At 37.2% G+C, this 22,370-nt stretch overlaps 1 protein-coding gene across 3 annotated transcripts in view; it reads right to left on the bottom strand.

The window, feature by feature from the left end:
- LOC107726517 (neuronal growth regulator 1-like) overlaps nucleotides 1-22,370 on the bottom strand; it is a 122,564-nt gene that overhangs the window by 83,702 nt on the left and 16,492 nt on the right. For all 3 annotated transcript variants that reach the window (XM_016536129.1, XM_016536130.1, XM_016536131.1), the window contains exons 2-3: nucleotides 14,646-14,884; nucleotides 1,065-1,190 (exon numbers count right to left, since the gene is read on the bottom strand). In XM_016536129.1, coding sequence (XP_016391615.1) covers nucleotides 1,065-1,190; nucleotides 14,646-14,884 — 365 coding nt within the window. The remainder of the gene's footprint in view (nucleotides 1-1,064; nucleotides 1,191-14,645; nucleotides 14,885-22,370) is intronic.

Genomic DNA, 22,370 nt, shown 5'->3' with positions numbered 1-22,370 from the left:
GATGACTTCAATAGCTCTATTTGGAAAAAAAATTATCAATGACTGGGGTGATTTTGTAGGCGAGTAAATCAGCATAGGAAATAAACAAATTACAAGCATTGATAAATAACAGAACAAAGATACAAATGAAATAAGCAGTGCTTTATATTTTTCAGGTAAGTCTAAGAGTATTCAGGTACAGAAATTCAGTAATCAAATGTAAAATAACACTGCATAGTTTTCACTATAAATTAAATCTAACAAATCTGTGTTAAAGCTACAAAAGTAATTTTTCTTTGTGTTTTGTTGTTTGATTAACGTTCATGACAGAGAAAGCAACAGGAACATTAAACTGCTGTAAACCAATATTTACTTACACATCCATTTTCTTTCTCAATTGTTTCCCTCAATTGTTTCCCTTCACCTAAGCCATAAGCAACTGTGTTTACAAGGATACTTATATATTACTTACAAGGATATATATATATACTGTATATATACACACACACACACACACACATTTGTAGCCTCGTACAACCATATGTTTCAAACATATTTTTGTGTCGTTTTGACTTTGCTCTCTGTCAGCATGTGAATCCTTGACAATATCACAGCGAATATTTAAAAATTGTACATGAATCTTTTCAGAACATCACATCCTTCAGTGGCAGAGGCAACAGTATCTTAAAAAATTTTCTATTGTCACTGGCTCTTACTCATTGTCATCCTCTCTGCCCATACAGAAGTTAATTAGCCTGAAGAAGAATAGTTCAGACAAATGGCTTTCAGTCACATCTGGGCCAGACTGAATCTGTTGACCAAAAGTAAAAGTTCACCATATGTAGGACAGTTGTCTAAGGACTTTTTATTTTAAATTACTGATGCACTTATCGGTTTTAAGTGTTTCTATAATTTGAAGTATCCTACCTTTGGTGAGTAGTGGTTTCATGACGCTTCAAAGTGTTTTGATCAGAATCTTAAAAAGCAATTTAATCACAAAATACACTGGAGAAATAAATAAATATGGCAGTCCAAAGATAAGTGAAGCTGACTTCAATAAAAATTCACAAGCACTCAAAACTCACCTGATGGGGAGATGTGTCTCCAAGAGATTTTGGGCTCTGGTTTCCCACTGGCTGAGCAGATGAGAGAAACATTGCTGCCTTCGTTTACTGTAATGTCCGATGAAATGTCATAGATTTTGGGAGGAACTGTGAAACAAAACAAACAGTTAGATACACAAAGATGCAAATGAGCTCAATGCCAAAAGCTTGGATCTAGAAAGTCAAGTATGTGAACAACAACAACAACACCCATACAGTTTCAGATCTACCCAACGCAAAAGTCATTTTCATTGTTACAGCAGAAACATTTGTTTTTAGAATGATGTTCTAAGAATGTGTGCCAAATTACATTTACAGCCATTTACATAAGACCACACCTGATGTACCTCTGATCGCCATTTTAATTGAAATATCAACATGTTTTGGATAATTATTGACATTGGGAGTCCAGAAAATCTTATTCTACTGGTTTCATTCTGACAGGATGAAAATTATAGGATTAGCTTAGTTCACAACTGCAATTATAAAGTCTAAGTGTAATAAGATTTAATAAATTATAATATGGGTATGCATAGTCCATAAGCCAAGGAACATGATGGTGTAAAATGTTTCATGAAGTACAACCAAAAACTATAACAACATCATAATGGTGTTTCTACTATCTACCATGGTTCAGTATTTTCCCTAATATAATAATGCTGGCAAATATAATATGATTCCCAGAGTTTCCTGCTTGGACCTCTAAAAATATAAGAAGAAAGAAATTAATTGGTATTGTCAAGCTTTTTTGTAATGAAACGTCTGATTTGGAATGCTTCATGGAACTTTAGTTAACATTTTGTTGATAAAACTACAGTATTTTTCTGGTAGACATATAGAAGGCAACTAGCTACTTTTGCATGATATTATGTGTCATAGTGCACCTCACACTCAACTACAAACTAAAAAAAAAAGAAAAAACCTAGATGTAAATCTGTCTTTATCCCACCTTTCATGACACAGGGCCTCTACTCTTTCTCAAAACCACCACCGTCAGTTGTCAAGGGGTTTATGAATAAATGCCTGACCTCCTGGTTTTGCTTTCCTATAAAAAAGGCAATAAATTGTCAAGAGTCTGCAAAATCAGCTATTCACTTTGTTCATTTGTTGAGGTCCGGCTGTGAGTCTGTGCCAGGTTGTTTGAAGTGCATTGCATTTAACTAGACTGGTTCTGATTCTTTGACTCCCTCCTCCCAATATAATATTCTAAACATGCATTTCCTGAAGATCGATGTATAATGACCTAACTTTCTCAAGAGCTATTTATATATGTTCTTCTCAAACAGTAAACGGAGTTGTAATTAACATTTATTTTATTGAAATGTCAATTAATAGTTCTCCTGACAGGCAGACTCCCCATTGCATCCATGCATAACCAGAAACAATATATATAATCATGAATGATTGCTATTATGGAATAAGAAATGCTCGTCTGGGGAAAATCAATTAGAAGAAAACAAGACACTGACAGAAACAAAATAAAACCTTTTAAAACAACTTGAAAGCTCTCTTCAGTATTTCAAAGAAATGGCGCTATTTCTTCTTTCCAAGCAAAAGGACACCAAACATTCAGGCATTTGCAAAGAAACAGAAGTTATTTACTCCTACACTATTTGATCTCCAGTTTAGGTCTTTCTTATCTTGCTTTTTGTAATCTGCTGGCAATAAATGGTTGAGTTGAAATTCTAATGAACCCTTTCATTGTTTGAAAGCACTGCTCTGACTGTCACGCTCTCCACTGCAGGTTTACTTGAACTTCCTCCCACTGTTGACAAATGTCCACAATCACCGATAGCACAAATGGAAAATGCTGCATTCATCTACTGATCATATCTGCCTTCAACAGGATCAAGACCCTATTAGTCAACACCTGAGGAGTCAGGTAGTGGCCTTTTAAATGAGATGTGGGGCCTCTGCAGATCTTTAAACTGAACATGTGTGAAGAAACATCAGTTTCATCATCTTGACATATCTTCTAGAACTTTCTCGGTAAATGCCCATCTTGAGATTTGAAGTCTTTTATTAAGTCTTTTATGAGTTTTTTGTTTCCAAACACTTCTTTACTTCTACAATGCAATAATGGCAAAATTGTGTCGAAACAATTGAGCTTTTTGAGCTTATAAGTTGGCAGGAAAAAAAGTCCAGAGGATTTGGTGCATTGAAGGAATATCTCTCATTACAGCCCGAGACAGTTTTGACTTTCATTACTGGTCTTGTGTGTACCACCTGCGAATACAGAGTATATTATCAGACGAAATGAAACCCTCTCTGTATTTTCAAGTAGTTGAAAAGCCTAGAGGACCGGTATGCCTCGACACTCCACTGAAAACGGCAGCATAAACAGATGCAAAGGTCAACAACCTATCCCGGCATGCTTTTTTAACTATCACTAAGTTCATAATGAAAGCACGTGTTGTTTAATCTCAAGCTCAGGGTCTGACCGCGATTTGACTTTTATGAATCCTTTCCGAGTGTCAACCTCAATGCTTTTGGCTATAGTTATTTTTAACCTGTTTATTTCCACTCAGCCTGTTCAATCGGTAGGGTAATGATGACAAGAGAAAAACAAGACAACGCTAAAGCCCTACCCCAAGGCCCTATTCAAGACAACCTGATGCTTTGTTTTCAGTTTAATTCATTAACTGCTGCACGATTGTCATGTTTGCCCATTCCACTCTAATTCTCCCTCCTCTCCTCGGCGGGAGGCACTGAGATGGAGCTGCCACAGCTGACGGGGGAGGCATTATCAGTCTCAGCCCCAGAGTGAATAAATAAGCCTCTAATGACGCCACCTTGAATTACTGAAACGCTTACAGCTATTAAAATGCAGAGTTTCCTCTGAATAAAGTGGAGTACATGGCTTGCCTTTCTATAAATTCTGACAGGTTCTCCAGGGCTGACTGCTGCCACCCAATTCCAAGACCCCATTGCTTCACACCTACTGCCAGCCCACATTCCAATTACAGAGCTGAGGGGAAAGTGGGCTCCTGTCATAATGCAGACTAGCACAGGCAAAGAGCTGAGGAGAGACAGGCAAAGAAATCAGATGCACCTTTATCTATTTGTTGTCTTCCGGCTGAAAAGGAATGAAAAAAAAAGTTAAGGCTGATGTACAATAAATGGACTTGTATAGGTTACAGTATTGTATATATATATTTATAGCATAAATTAGGTGAATTTTGATTATTATATATGAGGCCTCTACGTGGTAAATTACCAGTGGAATAAGCAGTACTATAAAAGATGTACTCTATTGCACAGCTGAGCCCTTCATTAACTGTTGCATGCCATGCCAAAAAACACAGAGACCACTGTAAATTAATTTTCCCTGTCCTTTCCACAAGAACTGCTGACTTATATTTAAATGACAGAGCAAAACATTACTAAACTGTAAAAAATGATTGTGATTTTAACAGTAAAAGGCTACAGTAAAAACCTGTTAATTGGTTAACAGTAAGTTTCCACACTACAAACAGTGAATAACTGTGATTACATTTAATGTAATTTTACAGTAAAATACTGGTAAAATTACGGTTTTTGGAAGTGAAAAATAACAAGTCATTATTTAATTTACAGTGAAAAAACGTAAATTGACATTCCCGGAATTCCCTGCATGACACTTTTTTATATCAGTTGTGTACATTAAGGTTTTATCTTACATCTAGTGTTGTTAAATTAATGTTTATTGCATTATTTCAGTATCACGTGTTACCATGATGGTGTTTAGTGTTTGTGTGAATGACACTGTGCACCTTCTATATATAAGTATTTCCCTCCTCAGCTTGTAGAAAAGCTGTTTGTGATGAGGTTTCATCATATGACTTTCTCATCGCCACCAGTGTTTGGTGGTTGTCAGTGAATTTCAATGGTACAAAACTGAAATTAGTACTTCAATTGGTTGGTAGATTATATCAATGAATTACAGTGAATTTAAGTTAAGGCTGTAAAACCTAAAATGTTGATAACATATTATTTACGGTAAAGTTCTGGAAACCACATAGCTGCCAGTATTTTACAGTAAATGTTACAGATTTTTTTTTTTACAGTGATACTGTTGAAATCACACTAGAGCTTTTAGTTCATTTTGTCATTTTTTGTGAACTTGGCCATGCACATCGAACCATACTAGAGTCTGCCTGAAGGAGGGATGGTTCATTTGGACTATATGTAGTTGGTTTGAATGCAATTGGATCTAATTTGTGGAAGTGAACCAGTGTTGATGACATATAAATGTCTATTATACAATAATGCATTTCTAATTGCAACTATTCTCCACAGAAATTGCGTTTAGCAACTCACATTTTCCATTTGTCCTACAAATCAGACACATAAGTGCTGTTCTGTGCATTTTTTGTTATGGTACTAAAATCAAAGGGAGTAAAAAAGTGAATGTTTCCATTTCTTTTGCCTTCTCTAGAGATACTGTATTATCTAGTTATAATTGTGAACAGGTACTGTAGTACTCATTCTAGTGCTTATATTGATGATGCAAATCTACTGCAGTTTGGAGTCAAATAATGCAACGTAAAACAGTCAGGGGAGGAATCGAAAAACAGATACAGAACAAAAAATAGAATTAGCTCGTCTTATATTCGGGTCAATACGGTACTTGTCAGACAAAACATACCATGATTTCAGTTAAGAAGTGGTTAGGAAGGATTTTAAAATCATTAAACAAAGCTTGAACTGAAAGAGACACTAAGGGTAAATAACAACTTCGAACATAATAATAAACTCTTGTGTGTCCTGAACAACCCTTGTGAGTCACAATGCAGCTCTGTTCCAAAAGCTAGTGAGCTGCCAACATAGGCAGCACTTGAAGAAATCACAGGCACAAACCCAATGCTACGGCTGTTTGAAAAGGAATGATGCATGATTATGCCTTCTAAGATTCTTTTTCTAAACCAAAAGAAAAAGAAAATCAAATAAAAAAGCATGTTGCATGTATTCTTCGCAAAGGAGGCAACTCAATAATTGTTTTAAGATGGTGTATATTATTTAAAATATCATTTTTGCAGTACTGAAAACATTGATAAAAAATAATTCAGCCTAATTAAAAACAGTAATTATAAGGGCTGTGTATTGGCAAGAATCTGGCGATACGATACATATCACGATACAGGGGTTGCGATACTGTAAGCAAGGCGATATATTGGGATATTTCTTATTTTAGGAATAGGATATATTTTTAGGAAAGCTGTCATAAAGAACACACCTCCATAGGCAAACCTAAGCAATAAATAAATAAAATAAATAAAAACCACTTCCACTCATAGCAATCTAACGGTTTGGCGTGGCCACTTGAGTGACAGGTGGATTGCCGCTGCTGTCACCGCCGTCGAGCTAGGCGGGCGTGGTTTCAGCAACCAGCTCCCGCCTCTTTGCCCATGTTCGATTATCCAGGAGTGACGCGTGGTGACGTGCTGCCAAGATGGCGACGGCCGGCTCCGCCCACTTTGAGCTTCAAAACCGCTCTTCAGAAACCTACGGGTGACGTCACTGACACTACGTCCATGTTTTTATACAGTCTATGGTTCAGAGATGAAGACTGCCATCTAGCAGTCGGGATATAAACTCAAAACGAAACAACTGCCATGAATCTTGTATGATTATTTTTTTTTAAATATCGATATTACGTTTTTGAGAATAGATACGGTATCGCCAAACAAAATATTGCGATACTCACGTGTATCGATATTTTCTTACTCACCTAGTAATTATATTCAATATGTTTCAGTGCTAATGCTTTCAAATGCTGCCTTAAAGGAATAGGTACCCAGAAATAAAAATTTGCTTCAAATTTACTCACCTTCAGGCCATCCAAGATGTAGATGAGTTTGTTTCGTCATCGAAAAAGATATTTAAATCGCTGTTTTAAAATGAAAATGCAGTAGTGTAAAAAGGGCCTGAGAGTACAAACAGCTGATAAAAATATTACAATATTTGTGATAAAGTCCATCCCCTGTTGTCCTCTCACATCAAAATCCACCAACATATTTGTTAATAGAGGACTAATAGTATTTTATCAACAGTACAGAGTTAAAAACGCTGAATGATGGATTTGTTTATTACAAACAAACATTTTTTCACTTCACAAGATGTAAATTGATGGAATTTTGGATCAGCTGTTTGAACTCTCATTCTGATGCACCCATTCACTGCAGAGGATCAACTGATGAGCAAGGATGTAATGCTACGTTTCTCCAAATCTGTTCCAATGAAGAAACACATTCATCTCAGATGGCCTGAGGGTGAGCACATTTTCCACAATTTTTTGGGTGAAGTATTTCTTTAATAGACAGCTTAACAGGTTTTTAAACAGAATGTATGCTGGGAATACTCCTTATGATCCATCCATGCACACCATTACAAGGGAATACTGAATATTTTGATCCAGCGACTATATGATACAAATATGCACATGCATTTTAAATATACTCATGTGGCTGGAAGTGGAAATATGCTACACTTGCAAAACTGCCAGATTCCACATTCATTCATAGTGGTTCCCAATTCCCCATACAACCTGAAGGCTGCTAAAAACAACCAACTTAGATCCCTAATTAGGTGTCATAGACAGAAACAAAACACAAACCCTGACAGGCTGCTCTACCCACTGGGATTTCTTCAGTTGGTAATGCCACGGAACGTGAGACAGTGAGAATGTGCACGACACAGTACATGAGCTCTCTTGGTACAACGTGTCCATTTGAAGAGTTAATTGAAAATATAGCACTTTGAATTAGTGCACGATTAAAAGAAATAACATTTATAATATTCTGGTGCTGTTTGTGAATATCAGGTTCGTCATTTATCCATCTATTATCTCAGATATTAATACAGTATAAAAGGAACACAAGAAACATTCTGCCATAGACACGTAGCTTTGTTCTCCAGCACACTGTATTAGTTCAATCTATAAGCAGGAGTGCTTACAGTATGAACAGAGATATCACTGAGGGGAATATTAGGCATTCATGAAAGGATCAACTTTCACATTAAAGACTTTGCAGAGTTGCTGTGAGGTGCAGACTCACTGGTACAGAATCTAAAATGAGGCTTAATATTTCATGACATTTTAGATGAAGTTCAAAACATCTTAACCTAGCTTAATGATGTTTCACTAAAAAACATCAGCAGGCCTGATTGGGGAACTTCAAACTAGTGATACCGGTGTTGTTTTTTCTTGATACATATGTATGTGTGTATGTGTACAGTATATTAATGTTTACTGTCACTTTTGATCAACTCAATATTAAGTATAAATACAAATAAATATAAATTACATTTTTAAATATATAAAAATGTCTGTATATATGTGTGTGTAAAGAAACTAATGTCTAACATTACTAAATTATAAAAGAAGGAAAACAGTACAGAAGTAAATCAGAAAAATATAATAAAAAAATAAAAAATAAAAAAAATATTTTGTTTACAAGGCTAGTAGCAAAATTAACAATAATTCCAAATAAAAATCTTCAGTCCAACAGTTATTTAAGTGAAAGTGAAAGTGACATGTGGCCAAGTATGGTGTCCCACACTCGGAATTTGTGCTCTACATTTAACCCATCCAAGTGCACACACACACAGGAGTGAGTAGTGAACACACACACACACGCCATGAACACACACCCGGAGCAGTGGGCAGTCATTTTTGCTGTGGCGCCCTGGGAGCAGTTGGGGGTTCGGTGCCTTGCTCAAGGGTCTCACCTCGGTCGTGGTATTGAGAGTGAAAGAGAGTGCTGTTTATTCACTCTCACTACATACAATCCCTGCCGGTACCGAGGCTCAAAACCGCGACCTTCGGGTTACAAGTCCGACTCTCTAACCATTTGGCCACGACTATTAAGCAAAATAAAGCCAGGCTAAAGTCACTTATGTAGCTGAACATGACACACCAGTTCAACTATGTGAAACAAAGAATAGACCCTTTTTGTGCTGACGTCACAATTACTTCACAGCATTAGCTGGAGGCAAAACCAAGGAATAACTGGAGGCGGCCAATACAAACCAGCACAGAGTTGGCTACATAATGAGATTAAAATGTCATCTTTGAGTGTCAGAATGATTGAGTACAGGCTCAAATTTGAAATTTTATCGCATACCTGCTGCCAGGCGCAGATTAACGCACAGGCTTGCCTAGGGGCCCCACGTGTGCAGGGGCCTCGGATTGGCCGGACTATTTTTTTTTTATTATTTTAAATTTACTTCAGTGCGAACAAAAAAGACCCTCATTGGCCCATAAGAAACATTAAAGGAGGATACGTTGCAGAGCGTCTGACAAAATTAATGTCTTGTATTGTAGAATGCACGCTCAGCACCGCCGAGAGTTCGCAGGATCGTTAACGTTACATCGAAACCGAAAGTAAAACGCGCACGCGCATTCAAAAGCAATTTTAATACCCCGCGTTTTGAGAGCGACTCCCTGATGCGCGCAAATTAGGCTACATCTAGGCTGTTAGACACACACACACACACACACACATGCATGGAGCAGTGGGCAGTCATTTTTGCTGTGGCGCCCGGGGAGCAGTTGGGGGTTCGGTGCCTTGCTCAAGGGTCTCACCTCGGTCGTGGTATTGAGAGTGAAAGAGAGTGCTGTTTATTCACTCTCACTACATACAATCCCTGCCGGTACCGAGGCTCAAAACCGCGACCTTCGGGTTACAAGTCCGACTCTCTAACCATTTGGCCACGACTATTAAGCAAAATAAAGCCAGGCTAAAGTCACTTATGTAGCTGAACATGACACACCAGTTCAACTATGTGAAACAAAGAATAGACCCTTTTTGTGCTGACGTCACAATTACTTCACAGCATTAGCTGGAGGCAAAACCAAGGAATAACTGGAGGCGGCCAATACAAACCAGCACAGAGTTGGCTACATAATGAGATTAAAATGTCATCTTTGAGTGTCAGAATGATGGAGTACAGGCTCAAATTTGAAATTTTATCGCATACCTGCTGCCAGGCGCAGATTAACGCACAGGCTTGCCTAGGGCCCCACCGTGTGCAGGGGCCTCGGATTGGCCGGACTATTTTTTTGTTATTTTAAATTTTCCTGAAGAGACTCATGAATACATACAGGAGAGAAGCCAGTCAGTTGAACAAAACCTTTTACAGTGCTTGAGTGTTGTTGTTTTTACTGCATATGATAATTCATACTCAGAAAGTAGAACTGAAATTACATTTATTACAAGATGATTAGTTAAATTAATTATTTCAGTCATGTACTTGGTCATCCAGAATTTTTTTTTTTAAATGTGTAAACATCTCGTGTCTCGTCTCGTGTCTTGAGTTAAGTGTCGACATGATAATCATACAACAAAAGACGAGGAGAAAAATCACTCCCTGCTCTTGACAGAATGGCATTTGTAGCTTTTATAAGATGTATGTGTAACACAGTTCGTAGTCACGGGAAGGAGGAGGCGGGAACCGTGTGCAGGGGCCTCGGATTGGCCGGACTATTTTTTTTTTATTATTTTAAATTTACTTCAGTGCGAACAAAAAAGACCCTCATTGGCCCATAAGAAACATTAAAGGAGGATACGTTGCAGAGCGTCTGACAAAATTAATGTCTTGTATTGTAGAATGCACGCTCAGCACCGCCGAGAGTTCGCAGGATCGTTAACGTTACATCGAAACCGAAAGTAAAACGCGCACGCGCATTCAAAAGCAAGTTTAATACCCCGCGTTTTGAGAGCGACTCCCTGATGCGCGCAAATTAGGCTACATAACATATCTAGGCTGTTATTAATATGTAGGCTATAATAGGTTGTGTAGTTGTCTATAGCTCTGCATCATGCTTATTGATTAATTCTTTATATTTTTAGTGTGACAATTTTACCATCAGTCCAGGGACTGCAGATGCAAAATAGCCTTCTGGCTAATTCTGGCACATTGTACATTTATGTATTATTGATGTGCATTGTCCCTGTCAAATAAACCTGAAATGTGTCAGGTGTGTGTTCAAGTGCATATGCTTACAATTGCCACTGTTACTACATAGTTATAAGCACCTAAAGATGTATATGCCCTCAGTTTCTATTTACTATGCACGCTCGATTTCTCTATCTGGTAGGTGTGTCAGGCCACTCCTGTCAGATCGTCAATCCATTGAGTGAGTGTGTACGAGTTGGCCAATCTGGTTCCTTCCCTTAAAGTTAACATTTTCAAATAACAATTGCGGTCCCGGACAGTGTGTTCATCAAATAGCTATTGTATGACTTCAAAAGACTTGGAAGTTCAACGTTAAAGAAGCCCTTGAAATGTAGAGCTATCTCTCTATATACCATGATAATCACTGTTTCATAACCGAACTTCATCCACAGAAGTCATTCACTTCAAAAGATGCCACAACAGAAAAGTCTTTTTTTTTTCAATTTCATTGTTGCCACAATATTGGAATATGCGCAGTGTCAAGCTGCCTTATTTCTTTGGTTCATCTTCCACAATAAACAGAACGGTGGTTGCTGATGACAAACAGACCATCACTCCTAATATTTAGCTAAGTTAAATATATAGGGCCTATGTGCAGAATAGCAATACATTTGATCTGTCATTCACTAACTGAGCACATATATAAAAGAATAATGTGGTGGTCTCAAACTGCTCTATTTGATGGTGACTCACCGAGGACTATGACAAATGGTATGTCTGGTAAACAAGGCTAAGATTTAAGTGGTGGAAAAGATAGGTGATTATTCTCTGAAAAATGTGTGTGGGCCATCCTCATTCGATCCCTACAAAACAAACAAGCACACTCATTCTCGGATGATGCCCAGTATTGACCCAACGGCTAAAAAGAATGACCTAGCAAAACTGTTTCGTCCACACAAATGTTCAGGATACATCAAGAGAGCTTGAAGAGACCGCAAGTACAGTCTGTTCAAATTTCATAAAGGACAAATAAGACGTTTTAATCGTATTACATATGATTTGGTGTTCCAGGATTTGTGCCACTGTAAGAGTCAATCTAGCACTTTCATTTCTGATACAATTCTGCAGGAGATTAAGTTTACCACTCACCGATTCCTATTACAAGACTGCTGTTCATCATGTGTTTCCTGTCGCTTTTGTTCTCTCTCTTTTTAATTGTTGTCATTACCCCAACCGTGCGTGTATATTTTCTTACCAGTGCTTATTAATTATCCCAGATCATGTAGAGATACATGCAAGTAACAGATTCTATTAAGGACAAAAGATCCATCATGATCATGATACAGCCTTTGGCTAAGAGAGTGAAAAAGGAGGACATTCATTTTGTTGATTATAATTACACAGAAGAGACTCGGTGATGGGCTACAGGTTACGGCCTCTAAAACTACACATCTTCAGATATGATTGGCCTGTATTAGTTTGCTTTATCTCAGGGAGGGTTAGGGTGCTTGCAGTGATCTTCTCTAGTTAATTATAGACAGTGGATTTATGCAGATAGAAAATAGCAAATTTGCCACTGCTGAGAGTCAGCACCTCCTACTGAGGTGTCAACTGTATACTCCAACCTGTAAAAGAAATATACACAATATAAGCCTACCAGAGAATTTAGATAAATATCCATCATTAAAATATCTTGGAATGATTAGGATGTGAGATGAAGCCAGCGACCAAACAAATATCTACATAACAGTTCAAAAGAGTAATGAAATATTCATTAGAATCATCAGTTTTATGTATGTGTTGCAGCAAACACATATTGTGCCTAAATATGAATTTCTCTATAAAACTAAAATTTCATTCAATTTAAATGAGCTTATAATTTTAAAAGAGTTGGAACAGATAGTAAAGGAAAAGCAGCCAACAAGGGAACCACAATACATAGGAACTCCTTCAATAGAATTTAAAAAGCATCCCAGGTGGCACCTCATGAAACTGCTTGAGAGAATGCCCAGATTGTGCAGAGCTGATATCAAGGTAATAGGTGGCTAAATTGAAAAAGCTAGTAAAATAGTTCTGAGGTAATAAAAAAGTCAAAAGTCAATACATAATTAGTAATATGTAAAATAATATTCCATATGTATATATACATTGTAATATATAAATAAATAAAATACATTCCGTTATCTGCAAAGTAGTTATATAAAAATAACATCAAAAATGTTGATATAATTAAAAAAATATATAAATTAAAACATTATGTAAAACTATTTGGAGTTCTGATAATCAGCTAGGAAACTACAGTATATATACAGTACATGCACACATATATGTGAACACATACGTACATTAAATTTATTTTCCTAGCTGAATTGAAGAACTCCAACTAATTTTTTATTTTATTTTTTTAACTCTCCAGAAAAACAAGATGCACAAATAGCATACCTGACCTCTGGCGTCATTTATTTTGATTGCCTGTTTATAGCGAAAGCTGATTATTTTCTTCATACACATAAAGCTTATGTACACAAGTTCTGAGAGCAGACCTCACGGTTATGCATATTCACTGAGAAGAGGGGATTATCAGGCAGACATGTAAAGGCTTATGCCAATATTTCTTGCTGGCAGTCGGAGGTTTGTTCAAAGAACAACATTGGTGGAATTCTTTTCTTAATAACCATTCAGTCAGGGAGTTAAAAAATATTGATTAGAATAGACGACCAATAAAAATATGCAAAGCTAACAGTAGAATTAATGTTTTCCTCACTAAAAAATAATAATATACCATATTAACCGATGCCCATTTAACACAATAAAAAAAATGAGTTTTGCAGAGTGGCCATGTGCATGGACTACTATGATGTAAAATGTTATTCCACATGGACATTATCAGTAATTATGCTGCTGAGCAAGATAGAGAAAAAATGTAATTATTTCCTCCATAAATTTGGACCACAAATGGAGTCACTCCTCTAAAGACACTCGAATTTTTGCAATTTACAGTTACTTTTGACTTATTTGCCCACTGTGAAGAAAATTCATCAATACATATGAAAATAACAATCCAACCCCATAAAAATGTATATTTAGATCCACTTGAACATGGCAGTATTTAATTGTGTTACATAATACTCAATCCTGCACTCCAACTGCTATCTATAGCCTACAGGCTAATTCACAGACTTTACTCCAATTCCTTAAAAGGGGGACACACACATGTAGAGCTAGAATCCCTATTTACATAATGAAACATTAAAAAGGTTTTTTCCAACGTTTGATGATTTCATAGTCATTAGTAACACATTCAATCCATATTTTCAGTATGACTGCAAACATATACACGCATAAAAAGTGCTCGAAGCGTTAAGCAGTAGTGTAAAATTGCATGCAGTGGCCTAGAGATTCGAAACATTTTTGACATTTTGACAGAGCGGCTGGGCCCTTTGAAGTCAAAATATAGTGTCATGAATATGGATGTAAACACAAATTTATATTATCAGTATTAATAAATATGATCAGTAAAGAGGACAAATGCTGTTGATGCAATGAATACTTCAGAGCTTCAGAGACCCTCCTTACAACTAAAAACCAAACTAGGTGCTAATATAATACTAAATTCGTTTTTTTTTATCAATAAAAAACATGGCAAACCATGATGAAATAAGCAGTTGTTGATGAAACACTCACCTTTTACAATTAACTGAATGAGCTTTGGGCGTAGATTACGTTCACTTTGTATCGAACAGGTGTACAAGCCCTCGTCCGTTACATCCACTTTCTGTATCTGTAAGCTGTATTCATGTTTATCCCCCACATTTGATACGATGGACACGCGAGGATCCCCTGACCACTTGTCATTCCCTGCATAAATGATACTGGAACGATTCAACCATGCTCCTTTTGAGATTCCATCCAACAGGTAGCATCTGAAACCAGAAAGAAAGCAGAAAATCAAGTTTTTAATGTTGTTTACATATCTGTCTGGTGTTTTTAGTATGCTTTGAGACAAACCATGTGCAAATTCATCAGTCAACACTACTGCGGAATATTTTTGCCCTAGAACTGCAGTGTACCAAAGACAATCTCAAAAATGCGGTTTGAAACAGCCCCTGTTTCCTGCCATTACAAATATGCAACCAATCCCATCAGTTTGCAGGGTGGGGCTTTTCATATCATTAGCTGTTTGAGATGACAAATGGAAACATGGTTTGTGTTACATTAGCAACACATTTTTAGCTGACGTTGTAGAGAACGATAAACATAAAATGCATTACCATTCTGATACATCGACTTGTAGATGACACTGTATAACTCACCCTTCCATTTTTTCAACATATAGACCAAGAATGTGATTTATTAGCTGATCACTATTAATAATTTTTGCAGTTTGCAAAAAAATATTGTCAAGAAACGACCCATCTTTCCACGTATAACACTCCAAACTGACTAGTGGAAACAAAAAAAAGAAAGAAACAAAGAAACAAACTTTGTGTTACATTAGCAACACATTTTTAGCTGACGTTGTAGAGAACGATAAACATAAAATGCATTACCATTCTGATACATTGACTTGTAGATGACACTGTATAACTCACCCTTCCATTTTTTCAACATATAGACCAAGAATGTGATTTATTAGCTGATCACTATTAATAATTTTTGCAGTTTGCAAAAAAATATTGTCAAGAAACGACCCATCTTTCCACGTATAACACTCCAAACTGACTAGTGGAAACAAAAAAAAAGAAACAAACAAACAAACAAACCAATAAATGGTTCAGATCTACTTTTTTGTTAGATATTGGGGAAAGTCATACTAAAATGTTTTATAAACACCACTTGCAAATCATACAAACTACATCAGTCCCTGGTGTGCACAAAAGATACCATCAAAAGCAGCAACAAAAACCACAAAAGAACTATTTAATATTTAAAGCAGTGGTTTCCAGCTGCTGGGTCGTGACCCAAAAATGGGCCATAGGTCTGTTCTAAAACAGCACAGAAAAAAACAATGTTAAATGCAAATAATAAAAAGCAACTAACTGTATAATCATGCATTTAGGACAGCTAATTAAATAGGCTTATCAACATTAAAAAAAAAATGCTTAAGGAGAAAGCAGAAAACACTTTCCATATCTTTTGTTGTTGGCCCAATTAAACGCCACAGTATTTTGGTGCAAATCCCTCTGTCACTTTGCAAAAGCCAAATTATGCAGATACTAACATGGACAGGTTTCATGACAAGCCCTCTTCCTCAAAAACCATGTTTTTGATTTTGTTTCAAAGTCATCCCGTTTTGTTTTTCTTTTCTGGATTTCTGTCTTCTGTATTCATTTAAACATGACGTCTTCAAATTGACAGTTCTGACCTCAAAACACAAGACTTCAGCAAACCAAGCAAACTAACAAAAAAGATGGCTTGGAACTTTAATCTGGTACCACGTGTCATCACTTGGGTGAGGTGTCTATGGTAAGAGTTACTCACACAGGATACTCTTGCAGATCTTCTTTATCCACCAAGAGCTTGTAACACTCCAAAGAGAAAGGAAAAATTGAAATCGCATCATATGACCCCTTTAATGCTCAACTCCATCCTACAAAAGCCAAAATTATTATTTTGAAATGTTTAATGTTTTTGTTTAATGCTTTTTTAATGTAATTTCCATATTCCTTGTGCAAATTAGGAGTTGAGGCAAAAGTCATAGTTAATAGTGAGAATTGGTCTCAAAACTAAAGTGGGACCCTTTTTTCTATGGAACATAAAAGAAGACATTTGGAGAAATTTATTTTTGAGTTTTTGTGCATACAATAGAAGTCAATGGTAACCAAAACTGTTTAACACGCATTGGTTTGGAATGACTTGAGGGTATAATAAAAAATCTGAAGTTTGTGCAAAGAAAGAAATTGTTGATTATAAATATGTGACGAGTGGGGCGGGGCCGAGAGCCGTGGGAACGGAGAGAGGCCGGTAGAGTAATTGATAATGAGCGCCACCTGCGCCTCTCACCGTCTCGAGTCCCACGGAGGAGCTCCGGAAGGATAAAAGGAGGAGTAACGACAGTGAAGGACGAGAGAGGACTAGGCCTGGATTTTATGTTGTTTTGTTTGTGCGCGGCAGTCGTCCGTGAGGGGCTGTCGCACTATTTTCAGTTTTGTGTTTATTTTGTTATTAAATTATGTTTAAATGTTCGCTGGTTCTCACCTGCTTCTTCCCCGAACTACGAACTTTGTTACAAAATAGAACAAATATTTCACAAAGTGCTACTAGCACTACACAGTTAAATTATATTAACATTCCATACCTGTCAACCCTCCCGTTTTTCCCGGGATTCTCCCATATTTTACCATTCTATCCCGCTATCATCCCGTTTAAATATTTTCCTGTATTTTTTTAATCTTTCTATAAAAAAATTCCACTGGGCGTATTTTATATGTTTGCTATACAATCGCCTCCGGTAAAACTCCCGTAATTTGTATGGCCCAAACCTCATTATATGAATAATCAAGTCAACAAATTCCAAGGTTGCCCAGTTGCCAGATCTCGTATGAAACGCATCCTTCTCACACAATATCCCGTTCCCGACGTCCATTTAGAACAGCATATCTGTGCTTTATTCTTATTGACCACCGGTACAGCTTGCGCTCAGGACTGTTATGCACGCATGCTTTAAACGTCACACGTTTTATTTGCGTGGTCTGTGCGCAGCATGTGCATAACGATGCTCAGAGCAGGCTGTACCTGTGGTAAATATACGGCCCTCAGACAGAACAGGCAGGTTGTCGATGAGTGACAGAGCAGAATAAGGATGGAGCAAAGTGTGGATGTGCTGTCCTTGAAAAACGTTCAACTCGGTTTTGTTTATATTTTGCTTAGCCTATAATTTTAAATGAAGGATGTCGTATTTTTTTATTTTTTTATTTATCTGCGAGCTGCAAGTTGCAAAATCAGGTGCTGCGCTGCTTTGTTTACTGCGGTTACCGGGGAAATAGCTATATTCCTGGTAGAGGTCTGCATTCCCGTGGCTCTTTCTCTGACACTTTTTTCCCTACTGTATTGCATAAAATATTAAACTAATTTTGTGTTTTAAGATAATTCATATAAATTCAAGTCAATAAATTCAAGACTCTTGACAAGACGAATAAAATAGCATGCAATTTTGTGCAGACTACACTTTTATTTGTCAACCTATCTCTCTTTCTTTCAGTAGCAGAAATTTAAATGTGAGATTCTGGAAACGAGATCTAAATTTAGTGGGAACGGTCGGGTCGGGAAGAAAATTATTCTAAGCAGACAGCGGGTGAACAAAGAGTGAATATATAGCGGGAGCGGGTGGGTGCGGAATAGAACCTTGCGAGAGCGGGACTAAAAAAACAGTCCCGCGCAGACCTCTAATTCCTGGCGTAAAGTTAAAGAATGAAGAGAGAATAAATTTCAATAAGCCCTTCTGCTTTTTGTTTTAGTCCAAAGCCAAAAACGACCCTTATTTTTACGCAGAAAACACACAGTTTGATATACACGCAGGTTAAATAATTGTTTGATAATAATTGTTTAAATTAATATAATATTAATAATATAATATAATAATTTATAACCACCCCCCCTCCGTCTCCCGTATTTTGGGACCCAAATGTTGACAAGTATGTAACATTCATAAAGGCAAAAACTCAAAAGACCACTAATAAATTATTTTATACAAACTTATCAATTGTAAATTATTTGCTACAAGCTAAACTCTTTTGATTTTCCTGTAAAAGCTCCTCAGGCAGACTGCTCTACATCACTGACACTGAAGGTTTCATCACCATTTCTATCTCCTGAAACAGCAGGATGGCTGGTGTCAAAGCACCACAGAGATCTACTTGGACATACTTCACAATAACTCCTCACAAAGTGCATAGGTAGCTAGCAAACAAGGAATACAGCTGTTAAGCTAATATTCACATTTAGCTGAGTAAGATCATGATGTTGGATACTGCTGGAAATGCTGCTATGGGGTATCGTATTTTTTATTCTAGGATTTTTTTGTTTGCCCCAGTGAAGCATTTCTATTAATATAACTGATTAAGTAGTCAAACACTGAAGGTTTCATCACCATTTCTATCTCCTGAAACAGCAGGATGGCTGGTGTCAAAGCACCACAGAGATCTACTTGGACATACTTCACAATAACTCCTCACAAAGGCTTAAGTGCTTCCTACTGAGGTGTAGGCTACTGTGAAAGAAAGACCTCCATGTGTGCTATATTTCCTTTGTACAGCCTGTAAGGAACAGGTGGAAAGGTGCATGTGCCTACTAGCATGTGCTATTCTTTGAAACCTTCCCTTCTAATGAACAGGTTTGACTACTTTAGTAATTTCCATGAGTACAAATCTTAATGTTTAAGCATATAATGATATTCTAGGGAATTGTGTGCTTCTAGTTTTATACCAGTAGTTTGGACAGGACCCTTTTCTATTCTAACACGACAATGCATCTGTGTATAAGGCAAGGTTAAAAAAAAAAGATTGATTCAGTCAGTGTGGAAGAATGGAGATTTACTGCTGATCACAGAACCGTGCTTCACTGAAAGATACGCATGACAATCACAGCTTCTGCCTAATCGCGATTTATCACCTTTGCGATTTAATTTCGATTAATCCTGCAGCCCTAGCTAGACCCATGACTTCCAACAACTATGGAAGTCACTGGGGACAGGATTTAGTCTGGTTTTACATTTGCAATATGTATGATATATATTTTTAGACATATATTTGTTTTGACATCTTACCTACCATTAGAAAATGTACATCGCTTTTCTTAAAATATCACTTTTCTCATGAGCATCTCTCAAATCACAGGCAGCTATATGGCAGAAATGCCATCTTACTTCCTGACACATCTTACCCACTCTCCCCTACCCCAAAAAAACACTGCAGCCCTATGTATTTCAAATCCAAATACGTATTTTCAGGCCAAAGCGCAATTTAAATAAGCATCTGCTCTCAAAGCCTCAAAACAGCAGAGAGAAGAGACCATAATCAAGTCATGTTTGTTCTTTCTCTTTCTCCAAAATTTCCCTTAATTATCTTTATTCATCCCTTCAAAGCACTGCTCTGTGAAGCTCATGAGGGCAAACCTCTTCACACTCATGGTGGGATTTTTCATCTCATGATCTCTTCAGAATCCATTGTGGCTTTCCACATTGTGAAACACTGATTAGGTATCTTCTGATCCAAAACATGATTTCTAAAAAGAAGATTCAGGAGGTCTTTGTCTTGTTTTGGCTTGAAGTGTACGTTTTTGGATTTGAGGCATCTAAAGATCTGTGCCAAGGTAAGTTAAACACACTGAATGTGTACTACATCCTTAAAACACTGACTATGCTGAGCTCCACCAATTACAGTTGTTGTTCTACAGATGTACAGGGCGCTTTTTGTAATCTAAACTGGATTTTCTTTTCATTTCGGATTGACCCAGATTTCTTTAGTTCTTCTGATCACTTCTTCCTGCTGAATGATTCACTAAAGGTATGTTTCCTGGCAGGGCCTTTAGGATGGATTGCACTAAAGATTTAAACAATTCTAAACATTGTGTTTATTTGAGGAAGATGTTATATATGTTATGAGACGAGAGACATGAGGAATTTCCATGAGTACAAATCTTAATGTTTAAGCATATAATGATATTCTAGGGAATTGTGTGCTTCTAGTTTTATACCAGTAGTTTGGACAGGACCCTTTTCTATTCTAACACGACAATGCATCTGTGTATAAGGCAAGGTTAAAAAAAAAAGATTGATTCAGTCAGTGTGGAAGAATGGAGATTTACTGCTGATCACAGAACCGTGCTTCACTGAAAGATACGCATGACAATCACAGCTTCTGCCTAATCGCGATTTATCACCTTTGCGATTTAATTTCGATTAATCCTGCAGCCCTAGCTAGACCCATGACTTCCAACAACTATGGAAGTCACTAGGGACAGGATTTAGTCTGGTTTTACATTTGCAATATGTATGATATATATTTTTAGACATATATTTGTTTTGACATCTTACCTACCATTAGAAAATGTACATCGCTTTTCTTAAAATATCACTTTTCTCATGAGCATCTCTCAAATCACAGGCAGCTATATGGCAGAAATGCCATCTTACTTCCTGACACATCTTACCCACTCTCCCCTACCCCAAAAAAACACTGCAGCCCTATGTATTTCAAATCCAAATACGTATTTTCAGGCCAAAGCGCAATTTAAATAAGCATCTGCTCTCAAAGCCTCAAAACAGCAGAGAGAAGAGACCATAATCAAGTCATGTTTGTTCTTTCTCTTTCTCCAAAATTTCCCTTAATTATCTTTATTCATCCCTTCAAAGCACTGCTCTGTGAAGCTCATGAGGGCAAACCTCTTCACACTCATGGTGGGATTTTTCATCTCATGATCTCTTCAGAATCCATTGTGGCTTTCCACATTGTGAAACACTGTTTAGGTATCTTCTGATCCAAAACATGATTTCTAAAAAGAAGATTCAGGAGGTCTTTGTCTTGTTTTGGCTTGAAGTGTACGTTTTTGGATTTGAGGCATCTAAAGATCTGTGCCAAGGTAAGTTAAACACACTGAATGTGTACTACATCCTTAAAACACTGACTATGCTGAGCTCCACCAATTACAGTTGTTGTTCTACAGATGTACAGGGCGCTTTTTGTAATCTAAACTGGATTTTCTTTTCATTTCGGATTGACCCAGATTTCTTTAGTTCTTCTGATCACTTCTTCCTGCTGAATGATTCACTAAAGGTATGTTTCCTGGCAGGGCCTTTAGGATGGATTGCACTAAAGATTTAAACAATTCTAAACATTGTGTTTATTTGAGGAAGATGTTATATATGTTATGAGACGAGAGACATGAGGATCCATATTAGGCTTGCCGCGATAGACGGTGTTGACGGTGATACCGGTGTTAAGCCGCAACACCGGTTACGTCTCTTGCCCACCGCGGCACCGACCCCCACTGTCATTTTGATTTTTTATAGAAATAAAAATAACTTAGTTCAGTAAAAGAACAGACACTACAATTAAAAACTGAACGCGGCTGCTCAATGCAGCGTGCCGAACGACAGTCGCATCACAGATCAGATTTAGTTTCTCCAGTGAGGAGATCTTGATTCGAGCTGACTGACACAGGGCTCTACAGTGCAACCATTTCAGTCGCATTTGCGACTGAAAACTACTGCGTGCTACTATGAAATTTCTAGGAGCACCAGTGCGACTGACCCGATCATCATCATACTTGTGATCGCTGAGGGGAGCTTCAAAGCTTTCTACGTGTTTTTGCAGCGTTGAGTAATGTATCACAGACATATCTCACGAATCCTTTCATAAGCAAAGTGTAGACAGGGTGTAAATAAGAGATTCATTGCGCAGTGTAGAGAGC

This window comes from Sinocyclocheilus rhinocerous, unplaced genomic scaffold, assembly GCF_001515625.1.
Source record: "Sinocyclocheilus rhinocerous isolate Xijiao unplaced genomic scaffold, SAMN03320098_v1.1 scaffold2833, whole genome shotgun sequence".
NCBI classification, from domain to species: Eukaryota; Metazoa; Chordata; class Actinopteri; order Cypriniformes; family Cyprinidae; genus Sinocyclocheilus; species Sinocyclocheilus rhinocerous.
The sequence above is the reverse complement of the archived record's forward strand: the minus strand, read 5'-3'. Positions and strand labels throughout refer to the sequence as shown.